Source organism: Charadrius vociferus, unplaced genomic scaffold (genome assembly GCF_000708025.1).
Source record: "Charadrius vociferus isolate BGI_N301 unplaced genomic scaffold, ASM70802v2 scaffold39, whole genome shotgun sequence".
In the NCBI taxonomy this organism is placed as follows: domain Eukaryota; kingdom Metazoa; phylum Chordata; class Aves; order Charadriiformes; family Charadriidae; genus Charadrius; species Charadrius vociferus.
Window position 1 is genome coordinate 2,061,430 of NW_009650188.1, and position 21,979 is coordinate 2,083,408.

The 21,979-nt window shown below is 51.9% G+C and overlaps 2 protein-coding genes across 2 annotated transcripts in view; both read right to left on the reverse strand.

The window, feature by feature from the left end:
• Positions 1 to 7,617, reverse strand: part of MTA1 (metastasis associated 1) — a 94,223-nt gene extending 86,606 nt beyond the window's left edge. Inside the window, 1 exon segment of the mRNA XM_009892890.1 lies at positions 7,524 to 7,617. Within this exon segment, the coding sequence (XP_009891192.1) occupies positions 7,524 to 7,617 (94 nt within the window).
• A 1,227-nt stretch (positions 7,618 to 8,844) lies between these two features.
• The window catches only part of PACS2 (phosphofurin acidic cluster sorting protein 2), a 66,613-nt gene continuing 53,478 nt past the window's right edge, over positions 8,845 to 21,979 (reverse strand). The window contains exons 19-24 of the mRNA XM_009892810.1: positions 21,135 to 21,177; positions 17,332 to 17,374; positions 16,094 to 16,229; positions 12,515 to 12,741; positions 10,485 to 10,598; positions 8,845 to 9,499 (exon numbers count right to left, since the gene is read on the reverse strand). Of these exons, the coding sequence (XP_009891112.1) occupies positions 9,381 to 9,499; positions 10,485 to 10,598; positions 12,515 to 12,741; positions 16,094 to 16,229; positions 17,332 to 17,374; positions 21,135 to 21,177 (682 nt within the window). The 3' untranslated portion in view covers positions 8,845 to 9,380. The remainder of the gene's footprint in view (positions 9,500 to 10,484; positions 10,599 to 12,514; positions 12,742 to 16,093; positions 16,230 to 17,331; positions 17,375 to 21,134; positions 21,178 to 21,979) is intronic.

Consider the following 21,979-nt stretch of genomic DNA (forward strand, 5'->3'; position numbering starts at 1 on the left):
ACACACCCCCACCCCGCCTGTCCTCACACAGCCCTCCTCGCACAGCTCGCCCGTCACCACACGGGCTCAGCCCTCCTCACAGCCCCCGCCTGTCCTGGCATGGACAGCCCTCCTCTCACACACACGGCCTGTCCTCACGTACAGCCCGACACCCACACGCTCAAACACCACCTGCCCTCCTCACACACACAGGTCTGCCTGTACTCACAGCCCTCCTTCCACACACACGGGCTATAGGCACGGCCCTCCTCACACACACCAGTAGTCACACACAGCTCTCTTCACACACAGGTCCGCCTGTACTCGCAGCCCTCCTCTCACACACACGTCTGCCTGTACTCACAGCCCTCCTCACACATACACCTGGACTCACGCAGCCCTCCTCACACACAAATCCACCTGTACTCACAGCCCTCATCACATGCACACCTGGACTCACACACAGCCCTCCTCACACACACACGTCTGCCTGTACTCACAGTCCTCCTCACACATACACCTGGACTCACACGCAGTCCTCACACACAGATCCGCCTGTAGTCACAGCCCTCCTCACACACGCACACATCTGCCTGTACTCACAGCCCTCCTTCCACACACACTGGGTATACTCACAGCCCTCCTCACACACACAGCCCTCTTCACACACAGGTCTGCCTGTACTCACAGCCCTTCCACATACGCTGAGTATACTCACAGCCCTCCTCACACACACACCCCTCTCCTCACACACAGCCCTCTTCACACACAGGTCTGCCTGTACTCACAGCCCTCCTCACACACATACACCTGTACTCACACACAGCCCGAGGATACACACACACGCGTCCGCCTGTACTCATAGCCTTCCTCACACACCCCAGGCCTTCTCACACACACACGCCGTCTGTATTCACACACAGCCTCCATGTACAGACAGCGCCTTTTCTTGCAGACAGCCCCTACGCTGCCTGTCTCCACACGCACCAGCAGCCTGCTCACACCACACAACACCCCACACACACACACCCCTGTGCCTACACCCATGCACTGCCCAGTCCCTATGTACATCCCTCCATCCCTTCATACACATGTGGAAGTCCCGTGCCCTACACACACCTCCTGCTCACACACTCCTACACAGTGTCCCTCAGGTCCCTGTGATAGAGAGGGGCTGCCTGGCCCATCCCCTCCACTGCCCCCGAGACACTGCCATGGTGGGGCCTCCTCCCTCCTCAGGTGTCAGCCCAAAAGCTGAAATGTAGATGACTGCCTTAGCTTGCCCTTGCCCACTGACCTGGGGGTGTCACCGTCCCTTCTTCACCCACGCACTGCTCCTCTCCAGGCATCTCCTCAGCCGCCCTGCAGTGGTTGCGTGGTTGTTGAACAGTCGCTGGCTCCAGATTGCTCTGCAAAACTTCCACGCTGCCGCTGCCATTTCCTCTCCTACAGGAACTGAGAGGCTGACACCAAAAAATGCCCCAAGAAGCCATCAGTCTTTGGTACATAACAGCTTTACAGCAGGTCCCCCAGAGAGGGCTGACAAAGTACAGCAGAGCAGGTGACCAGCCATCCCCCCTGAGGACTTCTCCATGCATTTGGACCAGGCTGGATGGTGAACCCCAACAAAGAGCTACACCTCCAACGGTCAGCACAGGCAGACCCAGGGCACCGCTGGCCTCTCTGGCATGGCAGGACGTCTACACTTGCTTCTCAGCTCCAGCATAGAGCTGGAGAATCACCTCATGTTGTCTGAGCCCAAGGTGTCAGCCCAAGAATCCTCCTCACGGTCGGGCAGGTCATAATATCTGTCACCAAATGCTTTGCTGGAGTAAGTGGTTGATGGCACAAACAGTCATACCCTGTACCGGGGCTGGGCACAGCCACTGCCTGCGCTCTCAACCCCAGTTCTCATAAAGCCCTGATCATAAAGCCCTGAAACAGCTACACAAGACTGCCCAAACTGGCAACTGGCAAAATACATCTATTTGAAAAAGAATAGGGCTTTTGTTAAAATTCGCTTTGCATGTTAGAAAAAAAAAAAACCAAACACACAAACCCAACCCCAAATCTCTAACAGTCCTCAGATCCCAGTAGCACAGGGCTCTGCTTTCGTCTTTCCAATGCATGAAAGGAGCATGGCTGAGTGAGGAAGGCACCTCAGGGGGTGAAAATTGTTCAGCCAAAAAATGTTCAATGCGCTGGGGGGGCACCGCCACAATATTTCCCCCCCTTTCAGAGCCGGCTGGGAGAGCACGTGCTGGCACAGCCATCGGGGACACCACAGGGTGCGAGGGCTGGTTCTCCCCTGGCTGCTTCTGCAACCGTTCTGCAGAGCAGAAAATGATTCAGTAGGACACAGAAAAATTACCCAGAACAAATATTTACAAATCACATCATGGGGCACTCGGTAGTTGCACACGAAGCAGTGGCCGGTCACATAGCGCTGACTGCTCTTTCCAGATGCTAAATTGTTTTTTAAATGATAGTAACAAAACCATGTCGGAACTTCCCTGCTGTTCTTCTTCCAGGTTAAGCAATAGCTGTGGTCTCCACTGGGGCGTTGTGCAATGGGAGGGAGCCGGCGCCGGTGGCCACAGCCTGGGAAGGAGCGGAGCTCTTGCAACGCCCTGTCTCCCACCACCAAACCCCACTCCCACGGGTGGGCCACTGACTCCCACTGTGGCAAACCTAACCGTTCCAGAAGGCTTTTGGGTGCACCCTGGCAGGGCATTGCTTGCATTTGACGCCTCTTAGCATGGCAGTGAGGGTACACCTCCACTGAGAAAAGCCAAGACCTGCAGAAGGAAGCCACTGGCACTTTGAGAGCCCAGTCCAAGGTTGCCTGGCAGAAATCGGCTTGTCCCAGCACGTGTGGGTGAGGGAGGCACTCTAGGCCCATTGCGTGTGACCTGACACACTCCGGTCCTGACCCATACTTGCTCCACCCAGCTGTTTGTCTTCTCCTCCCTTCCAGAAGACAGGAGAGCGTGCCCATGGCCCCACCAGGGCTTTTGGCTTGGTGTGGAGAGCCCATGCATGCTCCCTGCAGATGTGGAAAGCGCTCTGCTCCCTCTGCCAGCTCCTGAGCCTTCCCACCACCCCAGTCCCCTCTGCTTGCACCCTCCTTCCTGTGCTGAGATGAGGTCCTCCATGGGCTCTAAAAGGCGAAGCTCAGGCTGCTCCTCTTCCATGTAGCTGGGCCCACAGTGCAGGGTTACAGCTGAACCTGTGTAAAAAATACATAGCCAAAACAGAGCCTTGACCCACTTGTCTCCCCAAGCTGCCCCATGGTGCTCCCCCCATCTTACCAGCAGCCAGGCCCTCTCCATGGCTTTTGGTGCTGTCTCTGCACTCAGGAGTCCCAAATTTGTCTCGTTCCAAGCTACGTACCTTCCTCTTGCCTGGAGTTGTCCAAGCCCTGTTCAGTGTCACCTGGGTGTGACTTGTGTTGCCTCCTCCAGCAGAGTGGCAATGCCATAAATGCGGCTGCAAGCCCGGCCAGGCCAAGAGGAGGAACTGGGACATCCATTGAGACCTGTGTGCTTTGAGCGCAGCCTGGTCCACTGCGGGGAGCTCCCTTCACCCCCAGCTCATTGCTCCAACAGCAGCCACCCCTCCTGCCCCCACCCTTGGCCAGGGAAACCACAGGGATGCAGGCTGTTCCGGCTCGACATTCCCACTGCTGCCTCCAACATGCTGTATAACCTGGGGACCACGGCCATGGTCCCATTTCCCAAGATTTCTTCACCTTTCTGCCTCAAAACAGCTGTTTCGCTCTTCTCTTTCCTTCCCTCCACCTTCCCACTCCCCCGCACCAAGCCCAGGTGCTTCCCACCCCACACATCTCAGCCCCTCTCCCACCGCTCTCCCAGGAGTGCAACACAGCTTCAGGCTACCGCAGCCTCAGTCTTCCCCCACTGAGCCCCTCCTCGGTACCCTAACAAACACCACTGTGTCCATCCAGCGCAGCCCCCAGACCAGAAATGGGCACCAGTCTGGTCCCTGCTTGCTGGGAGGGGTTGAGGACCGGGTGCTGGAGAGGGCTGTTGGATCCAGGAGAGCTGCAGGAGGTGAGTGGGTCCCTCTGGGAGAGGAGGCAGCAGGGACAGGGGAGGGGGCAACAGGGCTGCAAAAAACACAGGAGGGCTCAGTGCTGGGGAGGACGTGCAGATCCACCAGCTCTGTCCTGGAAGTGCTGCCTGGCAGCCGGATAACTAACGCAAGAGATCCTCCCATGCTAGAAAGCCATGCTGCTGTCTCCTACTGGAGACAACTGCCCCAGTCATGCCAGAGCAGCCCCTGCTGAGAGATGACTCAAGGGACGGGTGTGTGCTTTCATGTCCAGTTTTATTAGTGTTGCATTAGTACCATAAAATAGTTGACGAGGTTGAGCACGTTGCAGTTTGTTCCAAAAAAAAGGCTATTTACATTTAATCTGTCTTCATTTAAAAAACAAAACAAAAAAACCCCAAAAAAACCCCCAAAACAGAAACAACCTAGAACCCAAACAATACAACAATGAAACAGGTGGACAACTCAGGAATCTACAAAGTGGTAACGTCCCCTCGTACGCCACGGTCCGGACAAGGCTGGTGGCACACAGCCCTGGCACACGTGGTACCCACGCTTCCACGGTGCTTTCCCCACGGTCGCGGCACGTATGCAAGCGGACAGGCAACACACTGGCAACCCTCCGGCCAAGGCGCAAAGCAGCAGCTGACTGGATGTGGCCCCATACCGGTGCTCTTCCTTAAAGGAAACCAGTGACCCGCTGCTTTCCCAGTAGGCATGTCCCCTTCCTCTCCCAGTGCCGTCCCACCCCAGCTCTCCAGTGCTCTCCTGCAGCACAGGCTGCTGGTGAGAAACACGACGGGGCCTTTGCTGCAATGGCAGGTTAAGCATGGGGCAGCGTGGTTCTCAGCTGAGTTTGAGGATGGAAAGCAAACAGGCACATCTCCAGCCCCAGAAACCTCCCAGCCACCTTCTGCAGGATAAAGCCACAAGCCCGTGCTAATTAAAGCAGCGAAACACAGCCAAAGAGACGGTGGCTCTCCCCAAACTCATGTGTAATTAAAGAAGACTCTGCAGTTATCGCCGAGATGTAACCAGTAACAATTGAACTGGATGGAAATTGCAGCGCTGAGCTAAAACAGCCACCCAAGATGCCCGTGAAGTCACTGGCGCTGCAGGAGAGCCCACAGCTGATCCAACATTGGCAGGGCTGAGGCTGAGCTTTTGTCTCCGGGAAACTCAACCCAGAGGACCAGGAAGCACTCAAGGTGCAACACGACGCCACAAAAACCTTCCATCTTTCATCTGCTCGCCAGCGCTGTTAAACTAGGTCAGCGCCACACAGCCCAGCGCAGCGGCGAGCCCGTTCCCGAGACCTCACCTCTGAGAGAGGCAGGGGGCCCTTCACCCAAGCGCAGCTGGAAACAAAACTGGCTGCTTTGAGAAGCCACAGCCAGGGGAGCAGGAGATGAGCTCTGTAGGGAGCAGGGGTGAGCAGTGGAACACAAAGGGACAGGGAAACCAGGGGACACCGACTTCAAAGCACCTCCTGACCGGAGATCAGCTCAGATGCTGCCCGCTCCAGCCCCTGCCTTTGCTGTCAGACCACGCGGCTCCAAAGCAAACCCCATCTAATGCAGGCAGGCGAGATAATGCCACTGCGTTTCTTTTTTTGAGTTGCACCTTCCTCACCAAAACCCTCGAGAGCTGAAGATGGAGCAGTGCTGTCTCTGCTCTAAGCCATCCTTTTGACTTCACCAACTCGCACGCAACCTCCTAACCCCGCCAGGCACAGACCCATCGCTGTGCTGGTGGCTCTCCCTGGCCCCACAGCAGGGACCCCTCCGGCCGGCGGGGCTTGCTTGTGGGAGGGTCCCCTGGGAAACTGTTGGGCGAACTGGGAGGGTGGGAGAGCCGAGATCAGTCACTCATACATGTCACTGGGTGTAAAACCCCTTCCCAAAAAGGCCTAAGCCACGTGCATGCTTTGATGCTCATTTACCTTAGAAACAGAAACCTGTTTGTCCTCCAGTCAGGGACAGACACAGCTGCACAAAGTGGCTCCACACAATACAAGAGAAACAACACAGGCACATCACCCCGACCAGAGCAGCACCACCAAACTCGCACGCCTCCAAGGCATGGGAACACCACAGCCACCCCCTGGCGCACAGCTGCCCACTGGCCCAGCCTGATGTTGCCAGACTCTGGGAGGACAAGGCTGAGAAGTCGGGATGTTTCTGTGCACAAGAGAGGCATTTCAGAGCAACGACAGCTTTCCACAGGGGAGAAACCCTGCGGAGATGCAAGCCCTCAGGTCTCAGGCGTACAGAGTTTCACATTCGCTTGTATAAAGTTAGAACCAAACACAAACCAACATGAAATGCAACGAGCAAAGTGTTTCTCTCTCACACGTACACACATACACACACACACACACACACAGAGTAGAGCAGGGCAACACACATTTGATAGGCAGGACCCTGGAAATCCTGTCCTAGCTACCATTTGTTTCTTTACAGTAGGTTGAAATACAAAGAGGAGCACAGTGATGGTTCCCCCCTCACCCCCCCCAGTAAACAAAGTTATTGCAGTCGGTCAGTCCACTCCACCTCCACAGCACTAACACGCTCCGGCACCGAGAGCTGCCCAGGCTTCGTGCGGCTCCCGACGCTGGAACCCAGCCCAATCACTCTTGTCACACCAGCGTGAGACTCGAGGAAGAAATCACACACTGACTAATTTCCTTTAAAAAGATTTTTTTTGTTGTTGATGTAACAGCCTCAATAAAGGAAAAGAAGTGATGTGCTTATACACCATCTCCCACGCTACTGCTGCTAGGCAACGCTATACAGTCCCACAGCATCAGCTCAGGTCAACCGAAAACGCACGAATCGATGGACGCGACGACATTCAGACTAGAGCCGAGCTTCTGCCACAGCCAAGAGCCAGCAGACGGCAGGCAGACCTGCCCGCGGGACTGCGGGAAGAAACAAGAGTATTGCAACTAGCCAATATGGCCTGCCCAGCAGTGTGCCACCAGGCGTGGGACCATGTCCTCCTCCCCTGCGTGGTCTGAAGGGAATACCCAGTCCCTGGCCAAGTAGGTTGCACTTGTGCTGGGAAAGGGTTTCATGAGATCAGTGTCGGTGAAGCAGCCCCTGCTGTGAGCTGCAACAGGCACCAGCAGGGACCATGCTCTTGCCTAGTAACCCCTTGCTCCCTCCCATCAGCAAGAAAAGACCTCACAGGACACACCGCCAGTGCCCTGCCCAAAACTAACCGGGAGGTCCCTGCGCAGAGCAGGACCTGCCAAGCGGGGCAAAGCAGCTTCCCCAAGCCTTTAAAAACCCAAGGGTAAGGGATCAGACAAGAAAAAAAAAAGAGAAAAAATATTGACCTGCAGATGCTGGTAAAGGTTCAAAAGCATCACTGCCCTCAGAAAGTGCCTTCTGGAAATGCTGGCAGAGCCTGGCCTGCCCACAAGGGTGGGACCCAAAAGGACCACACAAAAAACTTTAGTCCCTTACCCTGAAATGCCAGAGATGTCTGCTCTTCCACACAGCCAGCACACTCTGCTCCCCAAACCCCATCAGCCACCTGCTCCGAGTCCCTCCCAGGCATGCCTCGGGAAGCCTGGAGAGCAAAAGGCCACATCTGTAGCAGCTGGAGCTGCCACCTGCGGCTTGTCACCCCACCTCCTTCTAAATGCATCCCCTTGTCCTGGTAGCCCAAGCGTCCCTGGCAGCAGCAAGGTGTACAAAGTGAACGCAAGTGCAGCCGGAGCCAAGCCAACAGAGCAAGACACCTAAAAATCTCATTCCTCCACCTCCTGGGTCATCTTGCTGCCCAAGGGGGACAGAGAACCTTGGCTGGCTTCATCCTCTCTCACGTCGCAGCTACAGCTTCCACTGCAACTTGGGACTGAACCCCCTAGGAAATCCTCAACCCGTTGGCAATGCTGTGCCAGGCTAAAAGCATATCCTACTGGGGAAGGGATGCAATCCACCGAGAAACAAGGAGGAATACTCAAAAAGCAGAAGGTAAGGACAACATCCATCTACAGAGCAGCCCGCAGGAGGCTGCCTACCCCCAGCACCCTTCGTTTTTGTTACAGTCTCTCAGTTGGGAGAGGTCCTGGGCGGTTTGAGGGCATGGTGAAAATGCGCTCCTGCAGCGGCCCTGAAGCCAGGTGGTCTGCACCCATCTTGGGGAGATGCACGAGGGAGACGGCAGAAGGCTCTGGGGAGCACAGTGCGGTCAGGGCAGGACAAAGGCAGCAGATAAAGCAGCCCACGCTACCTCACGTGTGCGGTTTGACAGATGGACGGGAAGGCAGCTGGACCACGCAGAGTGCCTGGCTGACTCCCAGTCCAGCCACTACAGTGATGTATCACTTCACAGACAACGGCTCATCTTCCTGGGTTTGTTTTTTTTGGCAACTTAATTTTTTTTTTCCTCTTATTTTTTGTTTTTATTTTTTATTTTTTTTTTTTAGAAAGCATTAAAAAAAATCTGCAGCTATTAAAAAAAATCCTTTCCCTTTAGAGGCTGGGCGAGGTTTTATTGACAGGTAAATAATCGGTGTGAGTATGTAAATAGCAGCGACCCCACTGATGCGGTGTCCCTCAGCAGCACAGCCAGCTGCAGGGACATTGTGACTGGCTTGGTTTGGTCATTGTCACAGACCCGGGACACTGGAGTTTCTTAACACCTAGTGTTTCCCTAATTCCTGTTCCTGCCCAACCCTCCTCAGGCATCTCTTCAGCACAAACACCTGCCCGTCCCTGTGGCAGACTCCACACTCTGAAGGGGGATCTCCTCTCCAGACCTCCCTAGCTATGCAAGTGGTTTGTTTTTCAAACTGGACAGCTGAACTCCCTCCAGACTCGCTGATCTCTCATCCTTTGGCAGCAGGAAGAAAGACTGGCCATCTTTTTTTTCCTAGTAGTACAGAGGAAGGGGGCCAAACGCACCAGAACGCGCATGATCTTCTGCAAAATCCGTTTGAGCTGATCCACGGCTCCCCCATCCCACTCACACCAATGAGGTCTCAGGTTAATAAGCAGTGCAGTTATTCAGCTATCTGCTTGTAAGTGGTAGGTGTTCTTGGGCAGGTCGCCTGCTCCTGCCAACTCCCCCACGACTTCATGTTGTCAGCACATCTATATTTAAGACTGGGGTTTTTTTGCCTTTGTTTAAAGGGGTTTCCTTCCCTTGTAGTAAACTTAAGAGTTAATAGAAAAATGTAATTCAAGAGTAATCCAAGCACATCTGTAATTAATTCTGCAGGAGAGGGCAGAGCGACGCGAGTCAGTTGGCACGCAATTCCTGGCTCCTGGTGTGCAGTCCCCGGGACGGACAGCAGGTCCCTCCACCGAGCACGGCTAGAAGTTAGATTTGGAGTGTCCAAATATGCAGATGGGAAAGTGCTTGACATGAGAGGACCACTGTGCTGCCAGCTGAAAGAACTTGACGTCATTCCACTCCACCCCGTCGATCAGGACTGCAGGGGAGGGTAAAAAGAGAGGAGAGTTAGAAAATACCGATGGAAGCGGCCAGCCTCAAACAGCTTTGCTAGAAACCTCCCTGCAGTCAGCAGAGGGAGGCCTGGTATGTGCAGCTCTGGCTGGCCACCCCACCGCTGTCACTGTAAATAGCTGCACATAGAGGGGAGAAAGGCTCAAGAGCAGACCAAGTTTAGGAAGAACAGCTCAGATTGTTGTTCCAGCATTGCTCGCTGACACTGGAGGTCCCCAGACTGCTGACTTCAGCGTCACCTGATCCGATTTCTCAGATTTCCTAAACACATTCTATTTTCTTTTTTGGGCAAATGCACTCTTACAGAGACGGACATCAGACTGCCCTCACTGGCACTCTTAACCAGGAGATCTGCATCTCCTAAAGAGGTGACACACGTACTGTGAACACCCCTTACTCTCCCCAGTCTCACAGGGACTATGCCAGGATTAAGGAGGTGACCTAAGCAGATCCCTCTGCTGTTAACAGTGGTGGGGATTATCAACCGAACAGGCTACAGGGATATTTTTGATACTGGATGCACAGCTCCACTGACAGCCACTTTAGGTCTGCCTGCAGGATGCACGCACAGCTCCTGCTGTGGCATGCCTTTGTGCCAGAGTCCTGCCTAGAGGAGCAGCCACACTCTCACTGCTCTCTGCTGTCACTTTCCAGACGTTCGAGGGAAACAGAGAATGACAGAGAGGGGGAATGAAACCTGGCCCAGCCCTTGTCCTCATTCAGGGCACTGATTTAGAGGAGATCCTAGGTAAGGAAGGATTTTCCCACATCCCGGACCTATTAAAGCACGCCCCCACGCTGGACACATCCGAGGCCATTCCCCAGGAACACCCCCACTACGTTGGCTCCAGGGCATCGGGCAAGACAGCAAGTCAACTCTTTGCCTGGAGGACAATGCTAGCAGCTGAGCCTCGCCCCAGAGCCCGACAGGATGCAAGAGCCGCACTTACCACGCAGCATGTTCTGCTGATGTTTCGCTGTGCAAATCAACCTGCTGATTCCTTCAATACACTGGCTCTTTGACTCAACCTCCTTGTCTTTTGTTTTCTTGGGCAAAAACATCACTGGAAGAAAATCAAACCGGCACACAGTGAATCTCTGCCACTCACAGGAGCTGCACCAAGACTTGCTTGGGTTTTTGCATTTAAGCATTCATGTCTGAAAATTCTAACTCTCATTTTAACTCCTAAAAGCATCGCTGTTTGGCAGGAGTTTGACCACATCAGCGCTCAGCGCTGTCACCTACACACATGGACATCTTAACCCTAAGCATCTCTACGTGAAGCGTTTCCAGCTCATAACCCAAGCTCCAAAGGGCACCTTCAGGGTAACTCCTGCTGCTCTGTTGGGACACCAGGGAAAACAGCTGCATCTGTGGATGTCCCCAGCCTTCGTCCTGTGCTGGGCTGACGGGATCTGCCGGGCAGTCGCACCACCTAGGGGGGAGTCCCACATATTGCAGACGGCTGCCGGGCAGCACAGCGCTCCAGCTTCCCACGTAGCTGCAGGCAGGTTTGCTGCACACTAACAGCAGCCCAACGTGAGCTGGGGGAGCAGGAGGGACTCAGGAGAGGTACTCTTGTTGGTGGAGAGGGAAGGCATCAGGAGAGCTAAAAAGGGTCCAGTTGTCTGAGTACCATCCAAATGCATGAACAAAGATGAACAAACTAGCTGCACAAAAGCTGGTGGTGAACACCAGTGCTCCAGGCTGGGCCAGTCCCAGTGAAAAATACTTCTGAGTGTCTCAGGATTGCTTCTCCCATTGGCATGCCACAGGGTGTGGTCGGGGTGGGAGCACTGGTACCAGCAGTGCCACAGCTATGCTGGCCCAGTAGTGACCTGCCTGCAGAGTTATACACCCGTGTCCCGCAGCCACAGGTCCAGAAGGTTGCGTTGACCTTCTCTCAGAGCCCCCCGAGCCCCTGTTTCCACCAGGAACGACCCTCAGGCCCATGGGCAGGAAGATGTGAAGGACAGCTATTGGCAGCTAAGTGCAAGTGCAGGACTGCCTTGCTGCTTCCTTGAAAAACACTTCTCTGCAGAGCCGTTCTCAATTTCTAATGTTTCACATTACCAAGGCCAGGAGCAAATACACAATTACTGACTATATCTAAAATGCCTTTTTTTTTGTTTGTTTGGAGAAAATAAATTCCATATCATGATTTTAAGAGCAGAAGATTAAACACGAAAAAGGTTAACATCAGGCTTTGCACTAAGAGCATTTCTCCTTTTGTCCCACAAAGCACGCTGTGCAAGAACATAAGAGCTCTTGTAAGAAGAGCTTACATTGCTGCTGCCCTGCTCTGAGTGACACCACCTCTTGTACGTACATGCACACTAGCAATGGCTTGGCAGGTCTGGCTGATGCATCTGTCCAGCTGTGACAGTTGTATTTTAACATGAGGACACCGCACCAAATCCAGCAAAACATCTGCTGGGGCTGCTGCCATATGGTGCAACATGATGTGATGCACACACGTCCTGCTTCTTTCTGCACCTCTGTCACGTGGCAGAGGAGAGACCAGAGCACGGAGCTGTACGGGCTGCAGGGTCTGCCCTGACTCTGGTGGCTGGGGCACAAGCTGCCTCTTACCTAATTCAACACCCCAAACCAGCACCAGCAGGCTCACAAGGAACACAGGGAAGCTGTCCAGAGCAGCATACCTCCTGGCTTTCTGGAAAGCCACCCACAAATATCCTTGCTCTGTCCCCACCTTTGTTCTTTTGGGCTATACCATCTCAGCTGTTCAGCTGTAAGCGTGAACACATCCCCTTTTTACGGCACAAAGAGGAGCCACCCTTTCAAACTCAATCACCTTACGCAGTCACTTCTCTACAGACAGACTAAGATTTTGGGCATAAAAATATGACTAAGGTGCTGTAATGCAGGACTGACAAGTCAGGCAGCCCTGGAGTGGCAGAACAGGGAGAGCAGCATTGCATTGTTGGCCTTTGGCAACAGTAAATGTGTCCACCTTACCTTTCTTGTTCTTCTCTTTTGTCACGACGGTCATGGACATGGTTGGAGTGGTGGCAATCTCACCGCTGGCAGGTAACCTGCTGACCTGGAGGGACCGGAAAGTGCATTTCAGTGTGTTTTTGGTAGTGGAGGGGTCCTTCTTCTCCGGATCTCTCTTTCTGTCCACGGGTGGAGCTGCAATCCAGTAATCCACCTGCAGGCCCATCAACTCTGCACCGAGGTTCTGGCTGGAAAACAAGAGAAAAAGGTAATTTCTGCACAGCACTCAGAGTTCCCCCCATCTGTGTTTTGTCAGAGCAGCTGTTGTTCCTGATCAGGTGGTCAGAGGACAAGCGCACGGCTCTTTAAGAAATCAGGCAGCAACATTTCGTAGTGAGACCCAACAATCACAAGAGCACAAGTCATCACTCAGTGATGCAGTCTGGGTCATGTTACACGGTGGCATCAGCTTGGCCGCACAGAACTGCAATGAGCTGAGACAAGCTGACCTGCTGCGCAGCCACAAGGACGAGCAGTGGGAAAGGGAGCAGACAAGCAGTTTCCTAACGTGATGCTGAGTTCAGTGACCCAGCCAGCAAAGGCAACCTCTGAGGTGGCCCTGTTCATTCCAGTTGTTGAGTGGGGAAGAGGGGCTGTAAGCATCTCGCTGGTGCCTCCTGAGCACTGATGAGTTAATGATTCTGGCCAGGCGCAGTACTGCCAAAATCATCCCTGAGCTGGGGCAAACGAAGTGCCTAAGGTCCCCGGGCCTTAGGCACTCAGTTCTCAGCCTCTCTGCTTCCACTTTCTATGTCCAAGAGCACTTCCTGCCACCAGCTGCTTCCCTTCCTGTCCAGATGCTCCACCAGGTTACAAAGGATCTCTGCTCTCCCCACGTCACTGTAATGGAGTTGGCACTGGGCCATCCACCCCATGGCCCCGATGTGGGCTGGGGAATTCCTGTGCTGGGAAAATGCTCTGCCAGTCCTGTGATGTTTGCTAAACAACAGCAGGTTTCAGGACATGATCTGCTCTTGAAAACTCCCGCGCATCGTGTGGTAACAGAAATGCATCACCAAAACATACTGCCAGCCTTTCCCGAGCCAGAAAAGGGAACATGAGCAGCCTGAGGAATTCCACCCTTTGCCTGTCCCTGCCTCTTGCTAGCTGACCCCGAGAGGTGCAGGGGTTTATCATTCAGCAGACAGGTATAGGTAGATAGAAGTACAGGCTGACAGCCTATAATTCTTCCTACACAGTGACACAGTGTTGAATAATATGCAAGTACTAGACAAAAAAAACTAACTTAATTTTTCTACCAGTCCATGTCCCTTGGTCAAGAAATGGCAATTGTTAAGGAAGATGAATCTGTGATCTTGAATGACCTATGCCTCCCCTCTACACCACACGTCTAATAAGAAACCCTCATGGTAAAACAAGGACAGCTCATCGTTAAGGTCTTCTCAGCAACTAATTTCCTTTTCTCTGCCATTTTATTCAGCTGAAAGCTGGACCGCAAAGCAGAGTTCATCTTTGATCACCAAAACCAGGTTTTGGGTTCTCGGGGCAATTTCAGAAGTGAGATTCTTTAAGGCTGATGTTTTGGAAATGCAGCTTTATATTTTCAGGCTCCTTTGCATCACATTTCTCATCTTAGTTGTGAAGACAAAACATCCTAATGTTCACTATGCCCAGGCAGGATTTTCTGTTCCATCCCTGGTTAAATATGTGGGTTAATCTTTCAGCCTGGGTCACCCTCCACCCCCTGTGCTGTCACATACAGATCAGTGGAGATGGAACAATGTTGAATCTAAACCTCCTAACTTCTTCATGATTTTACCACACAGCATGAAGCCAAAAAGTATCAGATTCCTAGAGCCAGGGTGTCAACTTCAGATGTACCACCTCCACAGCTCACAACTTCAATAGCCTACGCTTTTGTGGGTATGGGTTCCCAAACACTCCCGCCTTTGGAAAGCCTGACACTTCAGAGCCTGCGTAGCCCCCAGCTCTCTGCACTGCCAGCCAGCTGTTGCTGGGACCAGCCTGGGGCAGACAGGACCCTCCTGCCACCAAACCCCAGGGGGCCAACAAGAGGACTTGGGGAGCTAAGCCTCCTGGCACAGGCCAATGGCCACTAACACTTTTCAGTTGCTGGGCATCTGATAAACTGGGACTTCCACGTTTCCATTTCCTCTTATTAAAAGGGAGCTCTCAAGCCAGTTTAAGAAGTCAGAGGTTAAGAGTCCCTGCAGGGCTCTCTGGGGTGGGCAGGAAAGGTCCCCATTCTGTCTCCAACAGGGACAGTGGGAGATGCTGTTTAGGGAGAGCATGTGAGCCAGTCTCTAACTGCAGAGCGTTCCCTTGGACTTCCCCAGCCTAACAATCACAGGATTAGGCATGTTAGGAAGGGACATCCCTGAATCATCCTTTAGCATTCACTGATGGATCTGCTGTCCATGAATTTGCCTAACACCTCTTTGACCTCCTGATCCTGCTGCCACAGAAGTAGCAGAAGCAGGCACAGTCCCAATATGCCTTTCCTGCTTTGTGCCAAAGTCCTTTCCTTTCTCCCTTTTAATTGACCTCTTGGCAGTGCCACTGCGTGCCCCCAGGTCTTGTACTGCAGGTTTGGTGAACGACAGTTCAACATTCAACAAAGCCACCACCACTGCAATTTTGCAGAACTTAAGTGGCTTTCCTCTGCCTCTTTCTCCCCCAAACTGCAGAGTCCAAGTGCTTCTAGTCTCCCCTCACAAGGCTACTGCTCTGTCCCCTTGGTCGCATTGCTTGCGCTGCCCTGAACCTTTAACTTCACCATGTGCTTCTGGGTACCAGAACTGCACACAAAGTGTTAGACAGCTACACCAACATTTCGTACAGCAACAAAAAGAGTCCTGGCCAGGGCAACTCTTTACTGGCAGTTTTCCAGCGGTTTCCTCCCTTCACCCCTAAAAATTTCAGCTAAGCTAGAGGTTCATGTTGCGCATAGGTGCTGTCCTGATATGTTTTCAGGCACACACATAAATCTGCAATTCCACTATGCCACCTTACAAGTGTCAACTCTCCCCTCACAGAGAAAAAGCCTGCTCCTCCTACAGAGTCACTGACTTTACAGTCACTTGCTCCTTAAAAACACCATGTAAGAATCGTGAGGGATTAGGCTAGCACCCATGTGTATTAGGGCCAGTATTTCCTTTGGCTACTTATCTCCCTGAAAGAATTTATTCTCCAAGGGAAACTACCAGCAGATGGAGAACACAAACCTTCCCAAACAGGTTGCCACAATGGCTCATCAGAATCAGGGGTTTTGCCAGACTACAAGAAACAAGGCTGCCCCTTCTAGTTCAAATTTGTCTGCCCTTGAGTAGTGCAGCCTTCCCATCGGGTGCAAGATCCCCTTTGCCCTCCTCCGCTCCTTGTTGGCCAGCAGAGGCACAGTCACTCCAGCGGCAAAAGAGGTGAAAGGGAAAGGTGACGACTTTCGCTAGGGAGGAAGAAAGCAGAGCTATGGGTTTTCCCTTAGAAGAGTTTTCCTCTCTCCCATATATGTCAGATAAGACAGCCAAGGGAGGTGTAAAGAGACAAAACATGCTTTACCTTGAGGATGAGAAGCTGCCTGTGACAGACGGTGAGGAAGGTGGTGTGGGGGAGGCTTCTTTCACAGCAGGAGACACAGAAGGTGGGGTAGAAGAAAGGACACTGGAGCTTGAGGGAGCTGCATCATCAGAGTCACCTTGCAGAAAAGAAGTCAAACTGTTTGTCTGGGTTCGTCTCACAGCCCAGCACACGCACGCTAGGATAACTCAGTCTCTTTAGATGAGCTAGCCCCTCGGTTCTGACTGCCTCCACACTTAAACCACAGGACTTTCTATGTTTGGGTAAGAGACAGGCACAGACACTCACGCTCTTCTGGGCTTCCCACCTGGCACTTGCTCTCCTAGGATTTGCTCCCAGCTGATTTTGAGCCTCTATCGCTACTGGGGAATCTCCTACCATAACCACTGCAGGGCAGCACCCATCAGACACTCTTGGAGAATTCAGTACCTCAGGGCTGATCAAAGGGATCTCTCCATTCCCCCTGCTTCCACCCTCCACAACCAAAGCATCATTCCCTTCATGTTGGCCCTTTACGATGGTGGGAACAGCGTGGCAGCAAGGAGTGATCCTCAGAAGGGCTGCCTCCACGCACAAACCTATGTGCAACCCAGGCCACAGGAATCTGGGTTTAATAGTGAAGCAATATAAGAAACAATCCCAAGAGGTGAGAAATAAAATATTCCTGACTAGTAGTGTGTATGAAGGAGGAGAAAACAAGTTCATGTTGATAAAATAGCACTACCCCATGTCCATGTGTGTAAGCAGGTAGTATCGTGTAAGTCAGCTTTGCACTCCCCCATTAAAAAAAGTGGGTCTAAATTTGTTGTCAAATTGGCATACTGGTTGCCTATCCTGGAGTTCCCAGTGTTAGGCACATGTTTGAGATCGATTTTACTAGGCAATTGAGCCCAGTGTAGGGAGATAGGCATGAACTGCCTCCCCAGTTTGGAGCAGGAACCTCAAATAACCACAGCCATGAATCCACCCCCACTGAGAACACACATAAGAAAAATGGGTGTTTGCACATATGAGTGGAGCTTCCCTGGATGAGGGTGTAGGAATTTCAGCTGACCTGAAGCTCCTTGTAAAGTAACAAGAAAAAGGGCCCCTTGAAAGATAGAGGCCAATTCCACCTTACAAAACTCCAAGACATCAGCAATGGACAAGTTTTTTCAGCCTGTGAAGTCAGGCTCCCACCACCTGTATAACACAGAAAGCACACACAAGATGCGTGTTACCTGACGTTGCAGAAGATTGTTCCACTATTCCAACCTTCACCACCTAGAGGGGGCAAAACAGAAGAGCTCTATGAAACAAGAGTCCCCTCAACTTCAGGAACCCTCAAACTAAGCCCATCCCTACAGCCCCCTTGGCACTGTCCCTGCGGTCAAAGAGCGGTGTGAAAGTATGTTAAAAAGCAGAGTCTTCTAAGAGCCAGACAGGTCCCAGCAGTGTCCAGCCAAGCAGCACCAGCTCACAACCCGACCCTGACTTACACAAAAGACAGCACAGACCCTGTGGTGCTGTTACAGACCTGAACAGCTCTGAATAGCCCATCATCAGCCCCAAGCTATGGCAACTACAGTGCCTGTCTGTGACACCTGTGGGAACAGGGCAAGGAGGAGAAAGGAACATAAATATCCCTTCAGCATTGCTTTGATGCACCTGCTAATTACAGACATATCGCTTCCACCACACAAGTGCAGCCACTTCTAGGGTGCAGCACAGTTGGGGTTTGTTAGGAAACCGCAAAAGTAACAAAGTACAGTTTCTGATCAGAGTTTTCCAGTCTCCAAGCAAGGGAAGTGTCCGACAAAAAAGATAAAGCTCCTGGCAAAGCCTGTGGGCACAGACGTGGATAAATAACAACATGGACAGGTCAGAACAATCCCAATCACACTGTAATAAGGATACAAATGTGTTCTGATATGGCCAACCACCAGCTAGTACATTCGTGTTAACGATAAATACCACTGGCAATAATTTGTGGAACAGAGCGTGCTACAAACACAAGCTCCTGAGAACATACTATGCCTAGAAAGATAAAATGACCCTTGGTGATATAAAAGCAGAGACTTCCCATAGCGATAATCTGCTAGGGTGCACAGGAATCGTTACTGTCGACACTGCAGAGGACAGACCCTTCTTAAAGTCCTTAAGAAACTTGTATCCGGGGCTAATGTCTACCCCATATAAATGCTGACAAAGGGATCTCAAGTCAATAAAACCTGCTTTAGAATGAGAAATGATGCCACGCAGGCTACTTAGTTTGAAAACAGAAGATGTTTAAGTTCAGACATGACTATGCCTGGACCACATCCCTAGGGAACAAATTTCTGTGCTGTGGGATCAAGAAAAAGGACCTCATAATTAGAAACAAAAAACTTTGCACAGTTCAGGGTTGGGAGGTGTATGCTCAACACTAGATCTTGGAGAGCTGTCAGGCTCTCTGGTGGATTCTTTGTTTGTTAGCTCCAGTCTTGGAAAAGCCATCGTGAACCCAGCAGCGTGTGCAGAGGCTCCCTGAGGGAACACTGGCTTGGGAGAATGAGGCTGCAGCTCAGTTTGGTCAGTCTCCATCCAAAGGGCAACAAATCAGGCTCTGGAGTCCAGCAGCCATTTGTGCTGTATGTGTTAAAGGCCAAGAGGATGTTTCACAGACTAACTAAGCTCTGAGCAAGAGGAGGTGAGGCAGAAGAGTTAGGGGAAGAAGAAGCAACACAGAAAACTGCCTACAGCCACCTTGATCTGCAAGCCAGACAGGAAATCTCTTTCGGCCTTTTCCCCCTTGTTGGCTGACTGAAGGTGCTCAAGTTCAGACCCATGGGAAGAAGACAAGGTTAAACACTTTCCCTTCCCTCTACTCAGGGAGGCGCTTGAGACTGCTGCAGTCCCAACACCACCTCCATCCAGAAATGCTGCAGCAGCCAGCCTGCTTTCCCTTCAGGAAGGAGGTGCATTCTCCACTCTCCCACCAACTGGCTGTCAACGCAACACAGGCACAGGACCACGCAGCCTCACCACCCAAGCCTTTGCGTCCGACTGGTCCCTTGCGAAGCTCCGTTCCCACCACTTCAGAGCACGGCTGAGCAGCACGGTGCTGCCCTGCTTGCTTCTGGGTCAAAGACTGTGCACAACCCAGCTGCACGACATCAGTTTTTGCACCCTAAAATCCAACAGAGCCCAGACAATGTCAGGAGTCTCAAATCCAAACGTTGCTGGCTCCCTCTCTTCTTGGCCAACAGCTCCAAGCAGGCTGCAGCTGAGGGCAAGAGCTTCGGAGTTCATGTTCAGCCTCACACTTTGTGAGACACCTGCAATTTGTGTTTCAGAGTCTCTTCAGATGTGCCTCACGGGGAATTACTGTGTCAGGAACGCTTCATAAGCAAGAATAAGCAGCACTGATTTGACCCTCACCACCAGCTGACATAGGAAGTCAGTCTGTGATTTCAAGGCATGTTTTTGGGGGGTTGGCAGTGTTATGCACACAGAGTTGTTCACTCTTCCTACTTCCAGACAACCAAATCCAGACCGAAAAAGCATTGCTAATGTCAGGACAACGATCGTTTTAGAGCAACTGGACAAACACTCTAAGCCTCATTTGCTTACATACAGCACTGAACTAAATCAGCCCCAAAGAAACGCTTTGCAGAGCCTAGCAGCTACAGTGACATGAGTCCAGGTGCTTCCAAGCCCTTCTGGGCTTTTCCTGTTATGGGGAAAGGTGAAATGGCTGTTTTGTGACACCAGTTTTCCACCATCAATTGCAGTTCGTGAGAGGGACAAAAATCACAGCAAAGCTCATCAGCAGGGAACAAATTGGGAAGATGTGCCTCTCTGCTTTAGCAGAAGACACCTTTCCTTCATCAAACAAAAGCAGATTGTCATCACAGGAGCACTGCAGAGACACACTCTCACTCTGAAGAGGCACCACAGTGAAAGCAGGGTCAGCCTGAAGGCAAGACAGACTAAGCTCTTTAAACTCCTTGGGATTTCAGATTAGCGCCGATGCACTGACAGGGATACAAACAGGAACACACACAAGTCAGCTTAGCACAGAGAAGGTAGAACAAGACAGTCAGTGTGCAAGAAAGAAAAGATACAACAGAGCAGCAAAAACTGTGAAGAGGACATCCAGTAGCTGAAGAGCAGTCAGGGGATATCCTTTTGGCCGCGGGTCAATAACTTTATAACTCAAATTTAATGAATTGAAGGTCATGATCAAGGCCTTCATAAGGGGAAGGAAGCTAGAAAAGGTAAAGTACACAGTGCACGGAATATACTGACAGAAGCACAAACGCACCTCTGCCTAGATACTCTGCACTTGGCCACCTGAGCTGGGAACATTTAAAGATAAGGACAGGAGGAAAAGCCAAGGACTACTATCCCAAAATACATATTCACATAATAAAATGTATTAAATACCTACTGCCTCAGACTCAAACCTAAAAGTGGTATAAATGATCTCCCCAGTGGGATGTACCCTCATTTCCCAGGAGTGGATGGGATATGAAGAGGACTGGAGACTGTTCATGACAAGCACACAGAGAACTAACACTGGAATAGCAAATTTGGCCAAATCAAACACCCAGGGCAATGCTGGGCACAGCAACCCTGACATCAGGTTTCCAGGAACACACCACCTTCCTCTGCCCGTGGCCCAGCAGCAATTCGCCACCAACTAGGTGCTTCGGTCTGCAGCACAGACAGGCTGTGGATCAGAGCACTTCAGCACCTCTTTATTGAGCGAACAAGGCAATACCAAGGCTACGGTGCCTGCTTCCATGCCGGCAGGCATGCAGCACACAGCCGCTCAGAGCCAGCTGCTTGGAAAGTAAAATACACCTAGTAGTTTGTTGGGGGATCTTTGAGGTTTGCTTACGTACCAGGAAGTTGCTTCCAACCATCAGATGCTCATGCTGACACTCTACCTTAGACAGCCCACTGCTCCTGCTCTACCCCAGAAACCAGGTAAGTTTGGGTTAACACTCGTGGATGTATTCTAGCTGGCTTGAGAGAGCATAACTAAGATAACACTCACCCCAACAAAGGGAATAAACTTCTGCGAAGATTCTTCATCAGGGCTAAAGGCAAAGAGAAAAGAGTTGTTAACAGCTTGCTTCCGCACCAGGTACAATACTCACTTCATATGTTGCATTCAAGCATGCAGCAGGGACGGACAGTATGCAAGCGCCAGTCCAATGTCTCCTCTCAAGGCCCCCTGCCAGCACGCTAAGAATCTGCATGGGTGGGGAAGAGCACGCAGCTTACGGCACATCTCTCAGGGGAAAGGTCTCTTCCTCCCTCCCTCACGCTTGACAGAGAAACATGCTTTAATGGCATGGCAGTCATTACAGACACACGACCTCCTACTGCAAAGAAATGGATCTGCGCCACAACAACACGGAGAACTGTGCGTTACTTACTAGTACCTGAAGCGCTCTGCACGCATGGCCTTCACGCGTCCCACCTTTGGAGTCATGTGCCATACCTTGCACATCCCAGCATCGCTAAAGCAGTTAGCCTGCCACGGGGTTACAAGCCGTGACACGTGGTTATTTGTATAGCACCAGTAAGTACGTACACACTCACACACACAGACACGCGTTCCCTGCCACTGGGAGCTTGCAGTCCCTTAGATGGGCACACTGGAGAGGTCAGGTACCAGAGAACCCCGGGTAGATCAGGACACCAACTCGAGAACAGCAAACAGCTAAACCAAACCGAACAAAACGCACACCGTGTCCCAGAAACAGCTGAAGACAACACTACACACATTCTGAAAGCAGGAAGGTATCAGCCCCTCCTGCCCTGGCCCTGCCCAGGATTCAGAAGCTGGAGGGTGGAGGAGGACCAGCAATGAAGGCCACAGTCAAACCTAGCAGG